The 17,886-nt window shown below is 41.7% G+C and overlaps 1 protein-coding gene across 7 annotated transcripts in view; it reads right to left on the bottom strand.

The window, feature by feature from the left end:
- Positions 1–17,886, bottom strand: part of IQCK (IQ motif containing K) — a 127,136-nt gene that overhangs the window by 18,491 nt on the left and 90,759 nt on the right. The window contains exons 8-9 of one of the 7 annotated variants that reach the window (XM_045461678.1): positions 15,176–15,178; positions 1,293–1,305 (exon numbers count right to left, since the gene is read on the bottom strand). The exons of 4 other annotated variants lie outside the window; for them this stretch is intronic. In XM_045461678.1, the coding sequence (XP_045317634.1) occupies positions 15,176–15,178 (3 nt within the window). In that variant the 3' untranslated portion in view covers positions 1,293–1,305. Of the gene's footprint in view, positions 1–1,292; positions 1,306–15,175; positions 15,179–15,201; positions 15,253–17,886 lie in introns of those variants that run through there. 2 more of the 7 variants (XM_045461676.1, XM_045461674.1) reach the window with 2 other exon arrangements.

Below are 17,886 nucleotides of genomic sequence, written 5' to 3' on the forward strand. Positions count from 1 at the left end.
TCTTACCTTATGCCATATACAAAAATTAACTCAGGTCACCTGGGTGGCTCAGTCGGTTAAGCATCCAACTGTTGATTTTGGCTCAGGTTATGATCTTACTGTTCGTGAGATTGAGCCCTGTGTGAGGCTCTTCTGTGCTGACCGAGGAGCCTGCATGGGATTCTCTCTCTCTATGTCTCTCTGTCCTTCCTCTGCTTGTGCAAGCTCATGTGCTCTCTGTCTCCCTCTTAAAATAAATAAAGTTAAAAAAAAATAACTCAAAATAGGTCAAAGACTTAAATGAAAGCACTTGAATCATACAACTCTTAGAAAAAAAATAAACAAATCTTCATGACCTTGGATTAGGCAATGGTTTCTTAGATAGGATACCAAGAACACAAGCGACAATTGAAAAAATAAATTGGACATCACCAAAATTAAAAACTCTTGCGCGTTAAGACACCAAGAAAGTGAAAAGACAGCCCACAAAACTGCAAATTATATATCTGATAAGAAACTTGTGTCTAGAATATACAAGGAACTCTCATAACTCAACAACAAAATGATAGTCCAATTAAAAAAGGCAAAGGATCTGAATAGACATTCCTCCAAAGAAGATATACAAATGGCCAGTAAGCACATGACAAGATGCTCAACCTCATTAGGCATCAGGGAAGCATAAATCAAACCACAATGGGATACCACTTCACACCCACCAGGATGGCTATAATCCAACAGACAGATAATAACAAGTGTTAGCAAGGATGGGCAGAAATTGGAACTCTCCTTCACTGCTGGTGGGAATGTAAAATGGTTTAGCCACTCTGAAAACAGTTTTGCAGTTCCTCAAACAGTTGAACCTAGAGTTACCATATGACCCAGCAATTCCACTCCTATGTACACACCCAAGAGGATTGAAAATACATCTTCACACAAAACTGGTACATGAACGTTCGTGGAAGCATTATAGAAAATAGCCAAAAATAACTCAACATCCATCAACAGGTGACTAGATGGATGAGATGTGATATGTCCACACCATGGGATATATTCAGCCATGTTATGAGCTGAATTGTGTCCCCCCTCAAATTCACATGCTAAAATCCTAATCCTCTCAAGTGACTGTATTGGAGATAGGGCCTTTAAGGAAGCAATTAAGGTTAGTGAGGTCTTAAGGGTGGAGCCCTAATCCCATAGAACTGGCACCCTCATAAGAAGAGGAAGAGATACCAGAGCTCTCCCTCCCCTGCTTGAGGATCTTAGCTAGAAGGCAGCTTCTGGAAGCCTGGAGAAGAGCTCTCACTGGAGCCTGACCATGTTTGCATTCTGACCTCAGACTTCTGGCCTCCAGCACTGTGGGAAAATAAATGTCTGTCGCTTACACCAGCTAGTCTGTGGTGTGTTGTGATGTCAGCCTAAGCTGACTGATACAAGCCATAAAAAGAAATGAAGTATACATAAATGCTACGACATGGATGGACCTTGAAAGCATTGTGCTAAGTGAAACAAACCAGTCACAAAGACAACTCTATAGAGACAGAAAGGAGACTAGTGATTATCTGGGGCTGGGAGGAATGGGGGTCTTGGGGAGTTATGGGTAAGGGGAATAGGGTTTCTTTGCGAGGTGATGAAAATATGCTAAAACTGATGGCAGTCATAGTTGCAAATTTTGTGAATATACTAAAAGCCACTGATTTGTATGCTTTGAATTGTATGACATATGAATTATGTATCAATAAAGCTGTTTAAAAAAATAAAGCTATTTCAGTAGTGGTCATCTCTGGGTGGTGAGACCTACAATGACCAACTTTTTTTGTTCAACTTTTCCACAAAGGGCAATTATTACTTCTTTTTGCAATTATTCCTTTTATAATCAGTTAAGAAGAAAGTTACTTTAAAAAAATCGTTAAAACAAAGACCAACAGTATTCTTCTTTTCTACAAAGCTGATAAAACTTCACACCTCTGCAAGAGTTGGATACACTGTAATGACAACTCCCCCTGGACCAGGCTTCTCAGTGTTTAATGTTCTTTTGCATACATTATCTCATGTGAGATTCACAGCCTCTGTGTTGTAAACAAGGCAGATGCCTGTTTTCTTTCTGAATATATTTATATCTTGCTTTCTCCCTAAAAGGATTTGAGATAATTCACAACAAAAGTGGAAGGAAAAAAAAGAAAAAGAAAGAAAACCAAGTCTGAAGAGAAACAGATACGCTTAACCAGAAGAGCCAATAAGCTGTTATACAAGAGCTTTGAAATGAACTCTGAGGTTCCTGGCAGACAAGGTAAACAGGGAAAGTTAGGGAAGAAGCAAACTATTTCCTCAAGGGAAGCAACATTTTTCCTGGCACTATCTGCTGGATAACTTTTCTCATATGGGGATTTTTTTAAATGTTTACTTATTTATTTTGAGAGAGAGAAAGAGAGAGTGAGGAAGCAGGGGAGGGGCAGAGAGAGAGAGAGAGAGAGGGAGAGAGAGAATCCCAAGCAGGCTCTGAGCTGTCAGTGTAGAGCCCATCTTGGGGCTGGATTCCATGAACTGTGAGATTGTAACCTGAACCAAAATCAAGAGTCGGACACTTAACCAAATGAACCAACTAGGCACTTCTGATGGTTTATTTTTGTAGAAGGATTTAATGGAGTTTGACTCAAACTTTTTTACAGAAGATGCAAAAGTACATTTAATATGTCTATTTCCTAGAGCTACCTTGGTTTTGTAGGCCAAAGATATACCACTTTGGCAAATTCAGGTTAAATCCAAGATCAGAGGACCCAAGTTTATCTGCTCTAAGCCAGTGTCTTCCATACTCAAACTGCCACCTACAATAAATACAACTTAGGGGCACCTGGGTGGCTCAGTCAGTTGAGCATCTGACTCTTGGTTTCTGCCAAGGTCAAGATCCCAGGGTCATGGGATCAAGCTGCTGAGCCTGGAACCTGCTTGGAATTCTCTCTCTCTCCCTCTGCCCCTCTCCCCCACTTGCATGCTCTCTCTTTCTCTCTCTAAAAGAAAAAACAAGTTAAAGAAATACAATTTACATGGGGCACCTGGCTGGCTCAGTCGGAAGAGCACGCAACTCTTGATCTCAAGGTCATGAGTTCAAGCCCCATGTTAGGAGAGATTACTTAAATAAATAAATGTTTAAAAAAAGGGAGGGGGGATGCAATTTACATCGTTTTTACAGTACACAAAACTTTCACTGATGAAAGATAAGATATAGGAAGAGCATTTATCTTACTATAAGCAATACACACTAATATTTTCTAGGTCTACTCTTTTGTTTTTTAAATGCAGGTGGCAACCCACTAATTGATTTCACCATCCACAGTGGGAAAATGGCTCCAACATGCTTCAAAAATTGTTTGGTTTATAGTAGTCGCTGATCATTACTGAGCACCTAATGTGTATGAGGCATTGAACTAAGCATGTTATATGGATTGTCTCATACAGGTCTCTCAAGGATCCAGTGAGGGGAGTCCTTCTATTATTTCCATTGTACAGATGAAGAAACTAAAGCATAGAGAGGTTCAATAACTTGCTCAAGGTCACACAGCCAGTGAGAATCTACAGGTAGGCCTTAGTTCAAGTCTTTTAACTCAAATAACCTCTCAGTTGGACTTTTAAAGGGGTGTTCATCTCATTTTACAGTTAAAAGATGGAAGATGAGAAAGGGTAAGTGCCTTGCTCAAAGACACACAGTTAGGAAGCTTCCAAGCAGGGTTTGAAGGTAGATTTGGGGACTCCAAAGTCCGGACTTTTTCTGCTATCATTAGCTGCTCTCTCTGAACAGCTTCAGCGGTCACTTTGAAACCTCTTAAGAGACAAGTCTTTAGATGACATGAAAAGCAAATGAGGGCAACTCCAATGCGCATGGTAACAGGAGGACATTACACAGGACTCAGTTTCTGCTGCCTCCCTCCTACTCGGATGGGACAAAATAAGGCACCTTTCAAACGTTTTTCTATATACCAAAGTATCATCGGTGACAGTCTTGCTGGGTAACTTTTTTCTGATCTCTTGATGCTTTTCTGCATTTTCATCATGAGAATGTATTACTTCGATAAAGGGACAATTTTTAAATCCATGTAAAAGGAATCAGCCTGCCCTTCTTGACAGCTACCTTCCAGAGCTCTTTACCTTGAAAATTTTCCATGTCCTGGACTAATGAGAGTTGAATCTGGAAATTGGCAAGACACTTCAGCTACTCAGATACTAAATTTAGATCCTAAGGCGAATACCATGAGTCAACAGGACTGGACTGGTGCTCACAGAGTGGAGTGGGACAATTAGGCGGGTGGGACCACTGACTGCCCTTTAAACCAGGCTAACAGGCATAAAGGGACATGAGCTTCTTGCCCTTGGCAGTTTAATCAGAGGTTGGATCCTGATGGATTTTGTATGAAACCAAACACCAAGAGATTTCTCCTGAGCATTTTAACTCCATAAATAACATCTGTACATTGCAGCATAACGAGGTGGGGAAGAGGAAGGACTCTGGAATCCAGCTGCCTGGCTCTGCTACTTCTTTGCTGTTGAGGCCCTGGGTACATTGTTCAACCTCTCTGTGCCCCAGTTTCTTCATCTATAAAATGGACACCACAGTAGTACCTGCTTCACAGGGCTGCTCTGAAGACTGAGTCACTGCTAGGGAAGCACATGGAACAGTGCTTGCCTCATAGTAAGCACACAGTCAATAACCTTTGCTATTATTCTAGAAAACATAAATAATCAAAAAAGGAAAATAATCACCTGCATTTCTATTTTAGAAAAAAACTAAAACAGGCAGTAATCAATCAACCCATCAGTCACCAGCATTACTGCCACTTAGAAATAATCACTATATAGTGGCACCTGGCTGGCTCAGGTGACGAAGCATGCGACTCTTGATCTCAGCATTGTGAGTTTGAGCCCCACGTTGGGTGTAGAGATTACTAAAAAAAATAAATAAAGTTTTTTAAAAAAGAAATAATCACTAGTAGCATTTTGGGGTTATGTTCTAGTAGACTTTTCTTTTTGTGTAAGCATTATGTCTCCTGTTTGTGTGTGTGTTTGTTTGCTTAGAAACAGCTCCATTTACTTGTCCTTGGAGTGTTCACTAGGCTAGATAATTTGGGAGGGGGATTATGAAACACAGATCCATTCATTAATCAACAAATATTTCTTGAGCATCTACCATGTGCTGTGCATTGTTCTAGATGCTGGGGATACAGCAGTGAACAAAACAGGAAGAAAAAAGAAAGCCTCTGCTACTACAGAATTTACACTGCGTGGTTACACGGACAATAAACAAAATAAATCTTTAAAATCCTGGGTGATTCAAAGGAATTAAACACTTGAAAAAATTATTAGTGGCTAAGTTATGTGTATCATATAGTCAAAGAAAATTTAAAAAATTTTTTAATTTTATTTTTAATTTTTAGAAGTAGTTTAATGTTTATGTATTTTTGAGAGGGAGAGAGACAGAGTATGAGCAGGGGAGGGGCACATTGGGAGAGAGGGAGACACAGAATCTGAAGCAGGCTCCAGACTCCGAGCTGTCAGCACTCACAAGCAGTGAGATCATGACCTGAGCTGAAGTTGGATGCTCAACCAACTGAGCCACCCAGGAGCCCCGTCCTCTTAAGATTTTTTAAAGGAACCACTTTGGCTATACCATTTTACATTCCTACCAACAGTGCATGAGGATGCCAATTCTCTACATCTTCACAAACACTTATTATCTTCTGGGGGCTTTTTGATAGTATTCATCCTATTGGGTGTAAGGTGGTCCATGCCTTCAATTAAATTTTTTTTGTAGCAGCTTTATTGAAACATAATTCACATACCATACAATCCACCCATTTAAAGCGCACGAAAACTCAATAGTTCGGTATCGTCACAGATGTGTGGAGTCATCACCACAATCGATTTTATACTTCCTCACCCCAAAAATGAAACCTCGTACCCTTTAGCTATTGCCCTCCATTCCCCCAGCTCTAGGCAACCCCTGATCTACTTTCTGTCTCTGCAGATTTGCCTATTCTGGACATTTCATATAAACGAAATCATATAATATGTGGTCTCTTTGGTATCTGGCTATTTGCACTTTGCATAACGCTTTCAAGGTTTGTCCATGTTGGGGCAGGCATACATCCTTCAATCCTTTTCAAGGTGTGGCCTTCAATTCTGTATTGGGCTCTTTTTGAGCGTTTGGACACCATGAATTCCAGACCTCTCCCTCAGCCTACCAGTCCATGGACTGGCTGGAAGGAAGGCTGTGAGAACAGCAAGGCAGTATGAAATTGTGGAAAGTTCTAAATTTCCTCAGCTCTGCCACTTATTGGCCTGTGTGACCAAAGGTGAGTGACTTAACCTTTGGGACAGTTTCCTCCCCTGAAAGATAGGGTAATAACAGTATGTGTTAATAGAATTTGTCATGAATATTAATCAGAAATAATGTATGTAAGGTGCCCAGCACATAGTAGGCCTTCAATAAATTGAGCTCTCATGAGGACCATGGATCTTTGCAGACAGCCAAGGTTTGGCAGTTAAGGACATAGGCAACACTACCCTCCAGGCTGGGACACCACACAGCAGGAGCAACTTCCCATTGCCTTCCCTTCATTAGCTCCAACTTTCATTCAGAGTCACCCCTGGGTGTGACAGACCCAAATATGGTGATAGGAAAGGCCCTCAGTCTAGGGTATATGCTTCCCATTCTTCTAATGTATGATCGAACAAAAATCTCCTTTAAACATCCCTGCTCCTTCCCCACAATCTCTCCTAAATGGCCAAATACGCAATACACCCTTTCCCCTAACCCACCTCAACATCTAAACCTCCCCAGTTACTCTCTGGCCCTCAGCTATCCCACACTACTCTACCCAACAAAAGCCTAGAATGTTCACCATCTTATTGTTCTTGCCCTCAGTGTTGAGACCAACCCCCCAAGCCCATCAATCACCACCAAGACAACGGCAAGTTTTCCAAGGCCTACGTTTGCTCTGCAATAGGCCTCTTGCCCAGGGGGCAGGTGATTCTATGGCAACACCAGTTGGAATTCTTGTTTAGAGAGATTTCCTGGTTTACTCTTTCCATTTTTCAAAGGAGAAAGCAAAGTCCATCTACTTGGTAAATTGCACAGATGGGCCAGGAACTCAGATTCCCTGAATTTTAATCCAAATGAAATTGCATTAGTGAGAAGAGCCTCAAAAGGAAGACTTTGAATCCAAAACCTATCACTGTTGCTGGGACCTTGCAGCTTGTTCACCACAATATTAGGATTTTGCTGATGCGGTTACAACACATTCTCTACTAAGAATAGATCCGTGTAATCACTTTCTCTGGCCTCTAGCCTGATGTATCCTTATAAATTTCTCCCAGGGGTTGCTAATCTGCAGCCAGGATTGAGAACCACTGCTATCAGTAAATTACTTGGAATAAAAATTTTAGGGGTGCCTGGATGGCTCAGTCGGGTAAGCGTTCAGCTTTGGCTCATGTCATGATCTCGAGGTTCATGAATTTGGGCCCCACCTTGGGCTCTGTGCTGACAGCTCAGAACCTGGAGCCTGCCTCTGATTCTCTGTCTCCCTCAATCTCTGCCCCCTCCCCCGCTCATGCTCGCCCTCTTTCTCTCTCTGAAAAATAAATAAAAAGACCTTTAAAAAATTTTATACATATTTCTTGACAGTTTAAAAAATATTACTAAAACCAGCCACCGGGTATTCACTTTGGACTAGGGGTCTATTTAATAGCATACAATGGTATTTAATCTTACTTAATCCTCACAGGAGCCCTCTGCAACAGGCTCTAATTGTCCCCGTTATAACAGAGGAGCAAACTGTGCCTTGAGAGGACGAGCAACTTGCCTCTGACCTCATTGATGAAAAGGGGCAGGACCCTGGTTCTGTCAGACCCCAAAGCCAATATCCTTTTTTTTTTTTTTTTTTAATATCTATTCATTGATTTTGAGAGACAGAAAGAGAGCAAGTAGGGGAGGGGCAGAGGGAGAGGAGAGAGAGAATTCCAAGCAGGGTCTGTGCTCTTAGTGCAGAGTCTGATGCAGGGCTCGAACCCATGAACCATGTGATCATGACCTGAGCCAAAATCAAGAGTTGTATGCTCGACCAACTGAGCCATCCAGATGTTCCCCTCCACCAAAGCAATATTCTTAGTAACAACATGTATTACCCACATATTACTAATCATTTATTGATCTTCTTATTATGAGCCAAGCACTATTCCAGTTCATTTAATCTTCCCAAAACCCTATGGGGTTGTTGCTAATATCAGTATTTCCACTTTATTGCCGTGCCAACTGAGTCAGTGACAGAGATTATGCAACCTGCACAAGGTTATACAGTTGATAAATGGGAAACTTAATCCAATCTGGTTCTGAGAGATCTCCAGAAGTTGGTAGATTTATCCAAATCCTACAAAAGCACTCTGCATCTATATAACTTTAAAGAAGAATACTGAACAATCAGATGAAGGAATGAAGCTAAGGAGGTTGGAAGCCTCCATTTACATAAACTTAAATTTGGGATCTTGAACTTGTGGGGCAAAGCACTTTAATTTTTATTTACTTATTTATTTATTTATTTATTTATTTATTTATTTATTTATTTTTTTTTTTTTTACTTATTTATTTTTTAGAGATACTGCAAGTGGGGGAGAGGGGCAGAGGTAGAGAGAAAGAATCTCAAGCAGGTTCCATACTCAGTGCAGAGCCCAGTGCAGACCCCGATGCAGGGCTCCATCCCATGACCCTGGACTGTGACCTCAGCCAAAATCAAGAGTCAGATGCTCAATCACTCAATCGACTGAGCCACCCAGGTGCCCCATGGCACCCAGAGCATTTCAAAAAAAGGAAACCCTCTTTGATTTACTTTTTAATTTCAGCAGAACAGTAGGGGATCTTTGAGCATTTCAAAAGAAGGCAGTCCTAGCTATGCAGACATGTGCACATTTTTAATGAAAAAATATGTACGAAAGTTGATGTCATCCAAACGTCTCCACCCACGGGTGAGTCTTAAATTAGAACCGATGAAAGTAATTTCGAGGCATGAAGTCCCTAGATTTCTTTTAATCAAATTTTTATTTCTTTTGCAGGTTCAAATGGAGAAGGAATAAAGTTTGAGGAGATATGAGAGAAAAAATTAAGATGTAAGTGACACCTTAGAGTTACTGATATATTTCTTCTTAAAGAGTAAGCGTATTATCAAAGCAATGACTTCATTTAGAATTACTCTCAAGGCAATAATCATTCTCATTTTACAAGCAGGGAAAATGAAACACCAAGATCACATCACCCATCAACAGTTCCAAAGCGGGTTGGTGGCATTAAGTGCAAACGGAAGCAACAATTTTGGATGACAACATGGCAATCGCTGCCTAAACGTAGTACATGCATGTCCTTTGAACCAGCAGTTTCATTCCTAGGACTTTATCCTATAGAAATACTTCTATGAGTAAGCAAGGACAACTCTACAAAAATATCTATGGGAGCATTGTTCACAATATAGGCTGAATATTCATTTATAGGGATTGTTTTTTTTAAAAGCATGGTACAGACTGATTACCATTTTTATGGATCCACAAAAAAATAATGAGATAGATCTATATATATTGGCATGTGTGATACTGTGATTTATAATAAGAAATATATATTTGCCTTTGTCCCCACTTCTGGCATACAGCTCCTAAAAACCCTTGGAATTTCCCAAGTGAAGAAAAGCTAAAGGTGTCATTTGTTATGTTGATAAAGTGACTTTTGGATCCAAGTTAGGATGGGGGCTGGTTGCCGGGGGGAAAACCAACCGTGTGATTAGAGGGTTAGGAACTTTCCGTCCCACCGCCCAGGCCTCCAGGGTGGGGAGGGGGGGCTGGAGGTTGAATCTGGCACCATTGGCCAATGATTAAATCAACCATGCCTATGTAATGAAGCCTCCATAAAAACCCAAAGGACAGGGTTCAGAGACTTCCAGATGGGGATACCAGAACAATTCCCCATGCCATCATGCCAGGCCCTAAGCCCCACGAGGACAGAAGCCTCTCTGTTCAGGACCTCTCTCTCTCTCTCCCTTTTATCTCTCCATCTGGCTGCTGAGTCGTATTCTTTAATGTAACCTCTGTAATAAACCAGTAATCTAGTGGGTAGTTTCCTGAGTTCTGTGAGCTGCACCAGCAAATTAATTGAACCCAAGGAGGGGGTTGTGGGAAGCTCCCAACGGCAGCCGGTCAGTCAAAAGAGCAGGTAACAACCTGGATTTGGGATTGTCTGTGGTGGGGACAGTCCTGTGGGTCTGAGCCCTTAACCTGTGAGAACGGATGTTACCTCTGGGTAGACAAGTATCAGAATTGAGTTGAATTCTCCAACCTAGCTGGTGTCAGAGAATTATTTGATGATGTAGAAAAACCCCTCGCTACACAATGAAATTTTTATTAAAACTTTTAGCATGGAAAGATGTCTATGATATACTGCCAAGTGAAAGAAAAAGCACATTGCACTACAGCATTTATAATATGTTTCCATGTTTATAAATATATATGTGCATATATTTATACGTAGATAGATGAAGAAACCCTATGGGTAGACACCCGCAATAGTAACTGCCTCTGGAAAATAAGCCATTGATTATTTTAACATATATCATTGTTAGGTGATCAATTATGTTTATTAGTTACAAAGGGCTACAGTTAATGCCAGAACCCACCTCCTGAGTCACAGGCTCGTGTTCTCTGTACCCGGGTATCCTCTTTGGTGGCGAAGCCCTTCCCTGCTCCTCATCTATGGATGGGTAGGATATTTGGAAGGAGGGAGAAAAGAACATCCTCATCCCTATCCACTTACCCTTGGCTTCCTAAAACATGCTGACAGATCCTGCAGCCTCTGGACAAGGGACTCAGCACCCCTCTCTCCACACCTCCCTATCCAGTGGCCTGTGGCTATTTCAGTGTTAGCAGGCAGGGTGGGAGGCATGGCCAGATGCTGCCCACCGCCCAGCCTGGGGGTCCTGGTACCCTGTTGGGAAGCTCTGCACTGGGCCAACATGCCCAGTTAAAGTAACTGGACAACATGGCATGAAATGGCCCTAGGATTCCCGGCATCAGGCAGATCTGGGTTCAAATCCCTGGTTGGGCCCTACTGGCAGTGTGGCCTCGTGTGAGTCATGTTCTCCCAGCCCTGGTTTCCTCATCTGTACAATGGAGATAATGTCCTCTGTGTGACAGAGCAGGTATGAGGACTACATGGCAACAAAAGGTGCTTAGCGTGGTGCCTGGCACATGGTATGTGCCCAATAAACTACAGCTACTACTTAGTTTCAGACATCCTTCTCTGCTCTAAAACTAAGTTCCAGGGGTATCCTAAGGTCATAAATATGTGGTGTGACCAAGATGAGATGCTTAAAACTGTCCTTAAAACACAATCCTAATATAGTTAAGGTTTGTCATTACAATCTAAACTTAAAATACTAGATTAAAAGTCAGAAAAAAAAAAATAACTTATCTGGTCCCTACCCACCTCCCACCCCTCTCAGGCTTTGTTTTTTCCTAGTGCCCTCTCTCTTTTTTTTTTTTTTTAATGTTTGTTTTTCAGAGGCGGGGAGGGCAGAGAAAGAGGGCAACAGAGGATCCGAAGCGGGCTCTGCACTGACAGCAAGCAATGAGGGACTCAAACTCACAAACCGCAAGATCATGACCTGAGCCAAAGTCAGACGCTCGAAGGACTGAGCCACCCAAGCGCCCTTCCCAGTGTCCTCTTAATGAAAGAAAAACTTCAGTTCCAGGAATAAGTGTGCTTCTAAGAACCTTCTTAATCTTAAAGACACAATAAACAATATAATGATCCTATTTCCTTCATTGTTGTGGCTTCTAGGAAGCTCAGAACCATAGTTCTATTTATTTAGGAACATTTTTGAGGTTATTATTCACATTGCATAATGTATTAGAGAAGGGCCCAGTGTTTCCTGAACAAATAGCTTGTCTTTTTTCTTATAGACACTATGAACTATTTAACAGATCCTATTTTCCTCTTTGCTTTGTCTCTAAGAAATCTCTAGCAAGTATAGGACTTAGAGTATTTTGCTTACTGCATTTTGTGGCTTAACTTTTTCTCTCCTTTTAATTTTTCCCCAACCCAATTACCACATTTACCTAAAAATGTTATATTATACAAGTTTCTATAAGCTACTGAAAATGGCTCTTGGAATGAGGTAGGGAATAAACAGGTAAGCAAAGAAAAGTAAATAATCTGTTTCCTTTGACAGGTCAACCTCCTCCATCATTTTCTTTAAAATATCAACAAGAAGTGATAAAGTCATTTAAAGAATACTTAGATGGGGCACCTGGGTGGCTCAGTTGGTTAAGTGTCTAACTTCAGTTCAGGTCATGCTCTCACAATTTGTGAGTTCAAGCCCCGCATCGGGCTCTGTGCTGACAGTTCAAAGTCTGGAGCCTGTTTGCGATTCATGTCTCCCTCTCTCTCTGCCCCTCCCCCACTCATACTCTGACTCTCTCAAAATAAATAAACATAAGAAAAAAAATTAAAGAATACTTACATATATATAAAGAATACACAAATATAATCTGATGTTTCATACACATATATGTAAATATATGTAAATACACCCCCCAACACACACACACACACACACACACACACACACACACACACACTGTAACCTGATAGTATAGGAACAATTTCTATGGCTTCTTTCTTCCTACATACTAGATTTCCAAATAAAATATCACCATTCAACTACAAAGCACATTTGAAAACAATTACTGAGTATATACATAGCTAAAAATACACTATTAATTGAGAAGGGATTTTTGACCACATCTCAAAAATGACTTAGGCATCTTGTTTGGAATTATATTGGCTGCAATTCTTGTCACACACATTTAAAAATAATTCCTGCAACTGTCCCAGTGGATAGAGACTTAAGGATAACTTCACACCATTTCTGTCCTAGAAGAAAATCCTGTTTGGGAGGGCCTCTGACTCAGTGTAACATGAGATGAGCTATATATGACCACAACTCTACCCTGACAGCGGACACTATTCTCCCTCAGACCTCCTGTCTGCATCAAGGTTGCTCCAAGAAATGAACTTGGCAAAATTTATTCATACTATAAATACCAGAACATAATATGGATAATATGGCATGCACTCAAAAAATATATTACATATGTTTGTTGGATTTGTACATAGGTCAGTTTGTGGGTTTTTTAGATAAAGTTGAAGAACTGTTTTTATTTGCAGTCATTCCATTTTTTTTCTTTACTGCAAGTCTAAAGGAGAACTAGCATGTGTCTAACATAAATTGCTTCATCAGAGGTCTTTGGGGTCTAATGATAGTGTCACCTTGGTTGGGGGGATTTATTATCCAAACTGCCACACTACCCTAATTCATAAGGTTTAAAACAGGAAGTAACTCTATAGTGCCTGAGTGTAAGAAATGATTCAGCTTGGGGCGTCTGGGTGGCTCAGTCAGTTAAGCGTCAGACTTCGTCTTGGGTCATGATCTCATGGCTCGTTGGTTCGAGCCCCACATCCGGCTCTGTGCTGACAGCTTGGAGTCTGGAGCCTGCTTCAGATTCTGTGTCTCCCTCTCTCTCTGCCCCTTCCCTACTTGCACTCTGTCTCTCTCTCTCTCTCTCAAAAAAAAAAAAAAAAAAAACAAAAACACAAAACATTAAAAAAAATTAAAACAAACAAAAAGAAACGATTCCACTCAGGGACACCTGGAGGAAACAAGGAGTTCTACTTCCCCTGGTGAGCAGTCTGTGTGCTGCTCCTAGCAATTCAGCCCTGACTTAGAGGCTTCAGTCAACACAAACAGCAGGAACCCAAAGCCCAGAAAGTCCAGGTCATGAGAAATAAGATAAGCAGGATGTCACGTTCAGGAGGATTCCTGAGGGAATTTGGCTCTGACAGTAGAATCCAAGGGAGCGTCTTAACTCTCTGTGTCTTTCCTCAGATATGTGTTAGAACAGTGGACAGAAAAAGGGAACGCTTGGGCCCCGGCCCTAGGCCCTCCTTTGGCAGTGTGCCCTTGGACAAGTCTCTCGACTTTCTTGGGCGTCTACTAATTCATTTGTAAAATGAAGCCCAGAGCTCTGTCCACCCCGTGTGTGTAGACTGCGTGCTCTATGCCAGGCTCTGTGCTAGGCTGGAGGCATCATGAGTAAGAGGAAGAGTCCCCTCCAGGGAACCCTATGGCACTTAGAGTCTAGTGGAGTAAACCAACAGAATTGTTTAAAAGCACACAGATATTTTAATTATACTAAAATTGTGACAGTAACCAGCCTTTATGGGAATGATGTGCCAGGACTTATTCTAAAAATCATGTCCTATAACCTTTTAACAGCCATATGAGACAGGTACTGTCATTAGTCCCATTTTGTACATGGGAAAACTGAGGCTTAAGGAAGTTAACTAGATCAGGATCACACAGAGAAAAGTAAAAGCACTCTCTGAACAGGTCTGGCCAATGCCAACAGCCAGTCCTTTACCCACTGCACTGTACTGACTTCCTTCTTAGCTAACCACAGTTCTGGAGACAGCGTTTAGAACTGGCTTTTTTTTTTTTACCTAAGTGCCATTTCACAGTCTAATTGTAAGTGGAAAATTTACCCATGAATTCCCACGGGAGCATTTACTGAACCCCATCTTGCCTGGAAAGGACTGCTCCTTCTGGAGCCCTGGAAAGGCCACAAGGGACACGAGCAGCAGGTGGCTGAGATGGGCGGGTGGTGGTGACGGTAATGCTTTCACTCTGCCCCTCCACTGCTGGCTGGGTTACACACATCAAATCCCGTCTGCTCTCCCTGCTACACAGCAAGCTAAATCAATCTGTCAACCAACAGCAAATCAACTCAAAAGAATAAGAAACAACAGAACTAAATAGGCACGGTGCACTTTCCCTGACCTTTAAACTGATTACAGCCTTGATTGTCTTCCAATTTTGAAGTGAAATGAAACGGCAGTTGTGCACAGAAGGGAGGCCTGGGCTGATTCTGCCAGTTTACAGCTCAAGCTGCTTCTTAGCAAGGGTTAAATGGTAGCAAGTCTTTAAAACTGCCAATTTGATGAGCTCTTACTCTGCACCAGGCACTGTCTGTATGCTGGCTCATTTAAGCCTCAGGACTCTACCCATTCATTCATTTATTCACTCACTTACTCATTCAACCAATATTTATTTGGTACTCACTTTATGCCAGGTGCTGTACTAGGTTAGGTCTTTGTCCTCATGAAGCTTATACTCTAACAAGGAAGACAGGTAACTGCCAAGTAAACAAATAACAGATGGACTTCTCTTGCCCGGGGCTCAGGGCATGCAGGCTTAGAGGACTCCACATTTTTAAATTATTACTTTAGAGAGAGACAGAGAGAGAGAGAGCAAGCTGAGGAGAGGGGGCAGAGGGAGGGGGAGAGAGAGAGAGAGAGAGGGAGAAAGAGAATCTCAAGCAGGTTCCACTGTAGGTGCTGGGCCCGATGTGGGGCTTGATCCCACAATCCTGGGATCATGACCTGAGTGGAAATCAAGAGTCAGACACCCAACCAACTAAGCCACCCAGGTGCCGTGAGGACTCCCCATTAAAATTTTTTTTAACGTTTATTTAATTTTGAGAGAGAGTCGGAGTTGGGGAGGAGCAGAGAGAGAGGTAGACACAGAATCTGAAGTGGGCTGCAGGCTCTGAGCTGTCAGCACAGAGCCCGATGCGGGGCTTGAACCCACGAACCGTGACACCATGACCTGAGCCTAAGTTGGCTGCTTAACCAACTGAGCCACTCAGGCGCCCCGAGGTCTCCCCATTTTAAAGAGAACACGAAACAACTGCAGATCCAGTGCCTCCTTAGAGTATCAACTCTGGCTGACCATTAGAACTGGGAAACTTAGCATTAACATGCACGCCTTGGGGGCTCATCCCAAAACCATCGGATGAGAACCTGTGGAGGTGAGGCACTGGAATTTTTTTAACTGATAATTTTGAAATAATTTTGAATTTACAGAAAAGTGGCTATCATCATCCAAAGAACCCCCAGGCTCACCAGTTGTTTATACTTTGCCATACTTATATTACCATTTTCTCTCTATGTATGCATACATATACATGCATGTTACACATTCTTTTTTTCTGAATCATTTGAGGTTAAGCTACATACCATATCCACTGATCGTTAAAGTCTTCAGCATGTATCTTAAGAATGAAGAGGCTTCTTACATAGCCCAAGAACATTGTTCAAAATGAGGAACTTTGATAGTGCCATGTATTTATTTATATAAAGACTATATTCAAAGTTTGCTAATTGTCTCAATAATGTCTTTCATAGAATTTTTTCCCATACAGGAGCCAATCTAAGATCATGTGCTGTGTTTAGCTGTCATGCCTCCTTGTTCCTTCCTTGGCCTTTCTTGACACTGGCATTTTTTAAGAATCTGAATCAGTTATTCTGGTGTGTGTCCTTCCTTTTAGGTTTGTCCGATGTTTCCCCATGATTAGATTCAAGTTATGCATTTTGACAGGGATAGTGCATAAGTATATATGATGTGGGTCCTTGGTACATCATACCAGGAGGCACGTTATATCAGCTTGTCCCAATATTGGTGATATTAATTCTCAACACTTGGTGAAGGTGGGTCTGCCAGGTTTCTCTAATGCCAAGTTAGCATTTTCCCCTTTGTTTAATTACTAATTTGTAGAGGGATATTTTGGAATTCTAAATATCATATTCCTCATCAAACTTTCACACAATGGTTTTAGCAAGTACTGATGATTTTTGCCTGAGATAATTATTTACTAATATGGTTACAAGATGGTGACTTTTTAACTTCATTAGACCTTCTTGTTTTTAAGTTTATTTACTTTTGGGGGGGGGTGGTACAGAGAGAGGGAGAGAGAGAATCCCAAGCAGGCTCTGTGATGTCAGCACAGAGCCTGATGTGGAGCTTGAACTCACCAGTTGTGAGATCATGACCTGCACTGAAGTGGGATGCTTAACCAACTGAGCCACCCACGCGCCCCTAATTTCATTATACTTTCTCTGTGTATTAGTTGGTATTCTAATGTAAGGAAAAGCTTCCTCATCTCCCTCATTTGTCAAGGAGTTATAATTCATTACTGTCCTATTAATTTTGACACTTAACTGTCCCAGATTTGCTCAGTGAGACTCCCATCAAGCTATAGCCTATATTCTTTTCCCATGTCCCCATCTTTATTTTCTGGCATAAGATGTTCTAGGCTGATCTACTTTCCTTGCCCCAGGCCTGTGATCAGCCATTTTTCCAAGAAACTTTTTTTTTTTAAGTTTATTTATTTTGAGAGACAGAGAAAGCACCAGCAGGGGAGGGGCAGAGAGAGACGGAGAGAGAGAGAATCCCAAGCAGGCTCTCCACTGTCAGTCTCGGGGCTCAAACTCACAAACTGTGAGACTGTGACCTGAGCCGAAACCAAGAGTCTGACACTTAATCGACCGAGCCACCCAGGCATCCCCACTTCTCCAAGAAACTGAATTCTGTTTAAAGTGTACTTAGAAACCAATATCTGGACACTAAGAATGCTCATTACTTCTAGGATTTTCTGTCAATGGCACTGGTATTTTTAGAAAGCTCCCAAGGTGATTCAAATGTGCAGCCAGTATTGAGAACCATTGTCTATGAAGAAGGCGCCCAACCACCACCTAAGTAGATGGCTCTAGGAAGGGAAGGGAGAGAAGATATTTAGGAGCTGTGGAGTAGTGGACCAATGCAGTATATCTCAAAGCATGGGTAAAGACACATTAGTGGGCCATATAATTCATTTACTTGGTCATGTCTAGCATTAAAAAAAATAAAAATAGGGGCGCCTGGGTGGCGCAGTCGGTTAAGCGTCCGACTTCAGCCAGGTCACGATCTCGCGGTCCGTGAGTTTGAGCCC

Source organism: Leopardus geoffroyi, chromosome E3, assembly GCF_018350155.1.
Source record: "Leopardus geoffroyi isolate Oge1 chromosome E3, O.geoffroyi_Oge1_pat1.0, whole genome shotgun sequence".
In the NCBI taxonomy this organism is placed as follows: Eukaryota; Metazoa; Chordata; class Mammalia; order Carnivora; family Felidae; genus Leopardus; species Leopardus geoffroyi.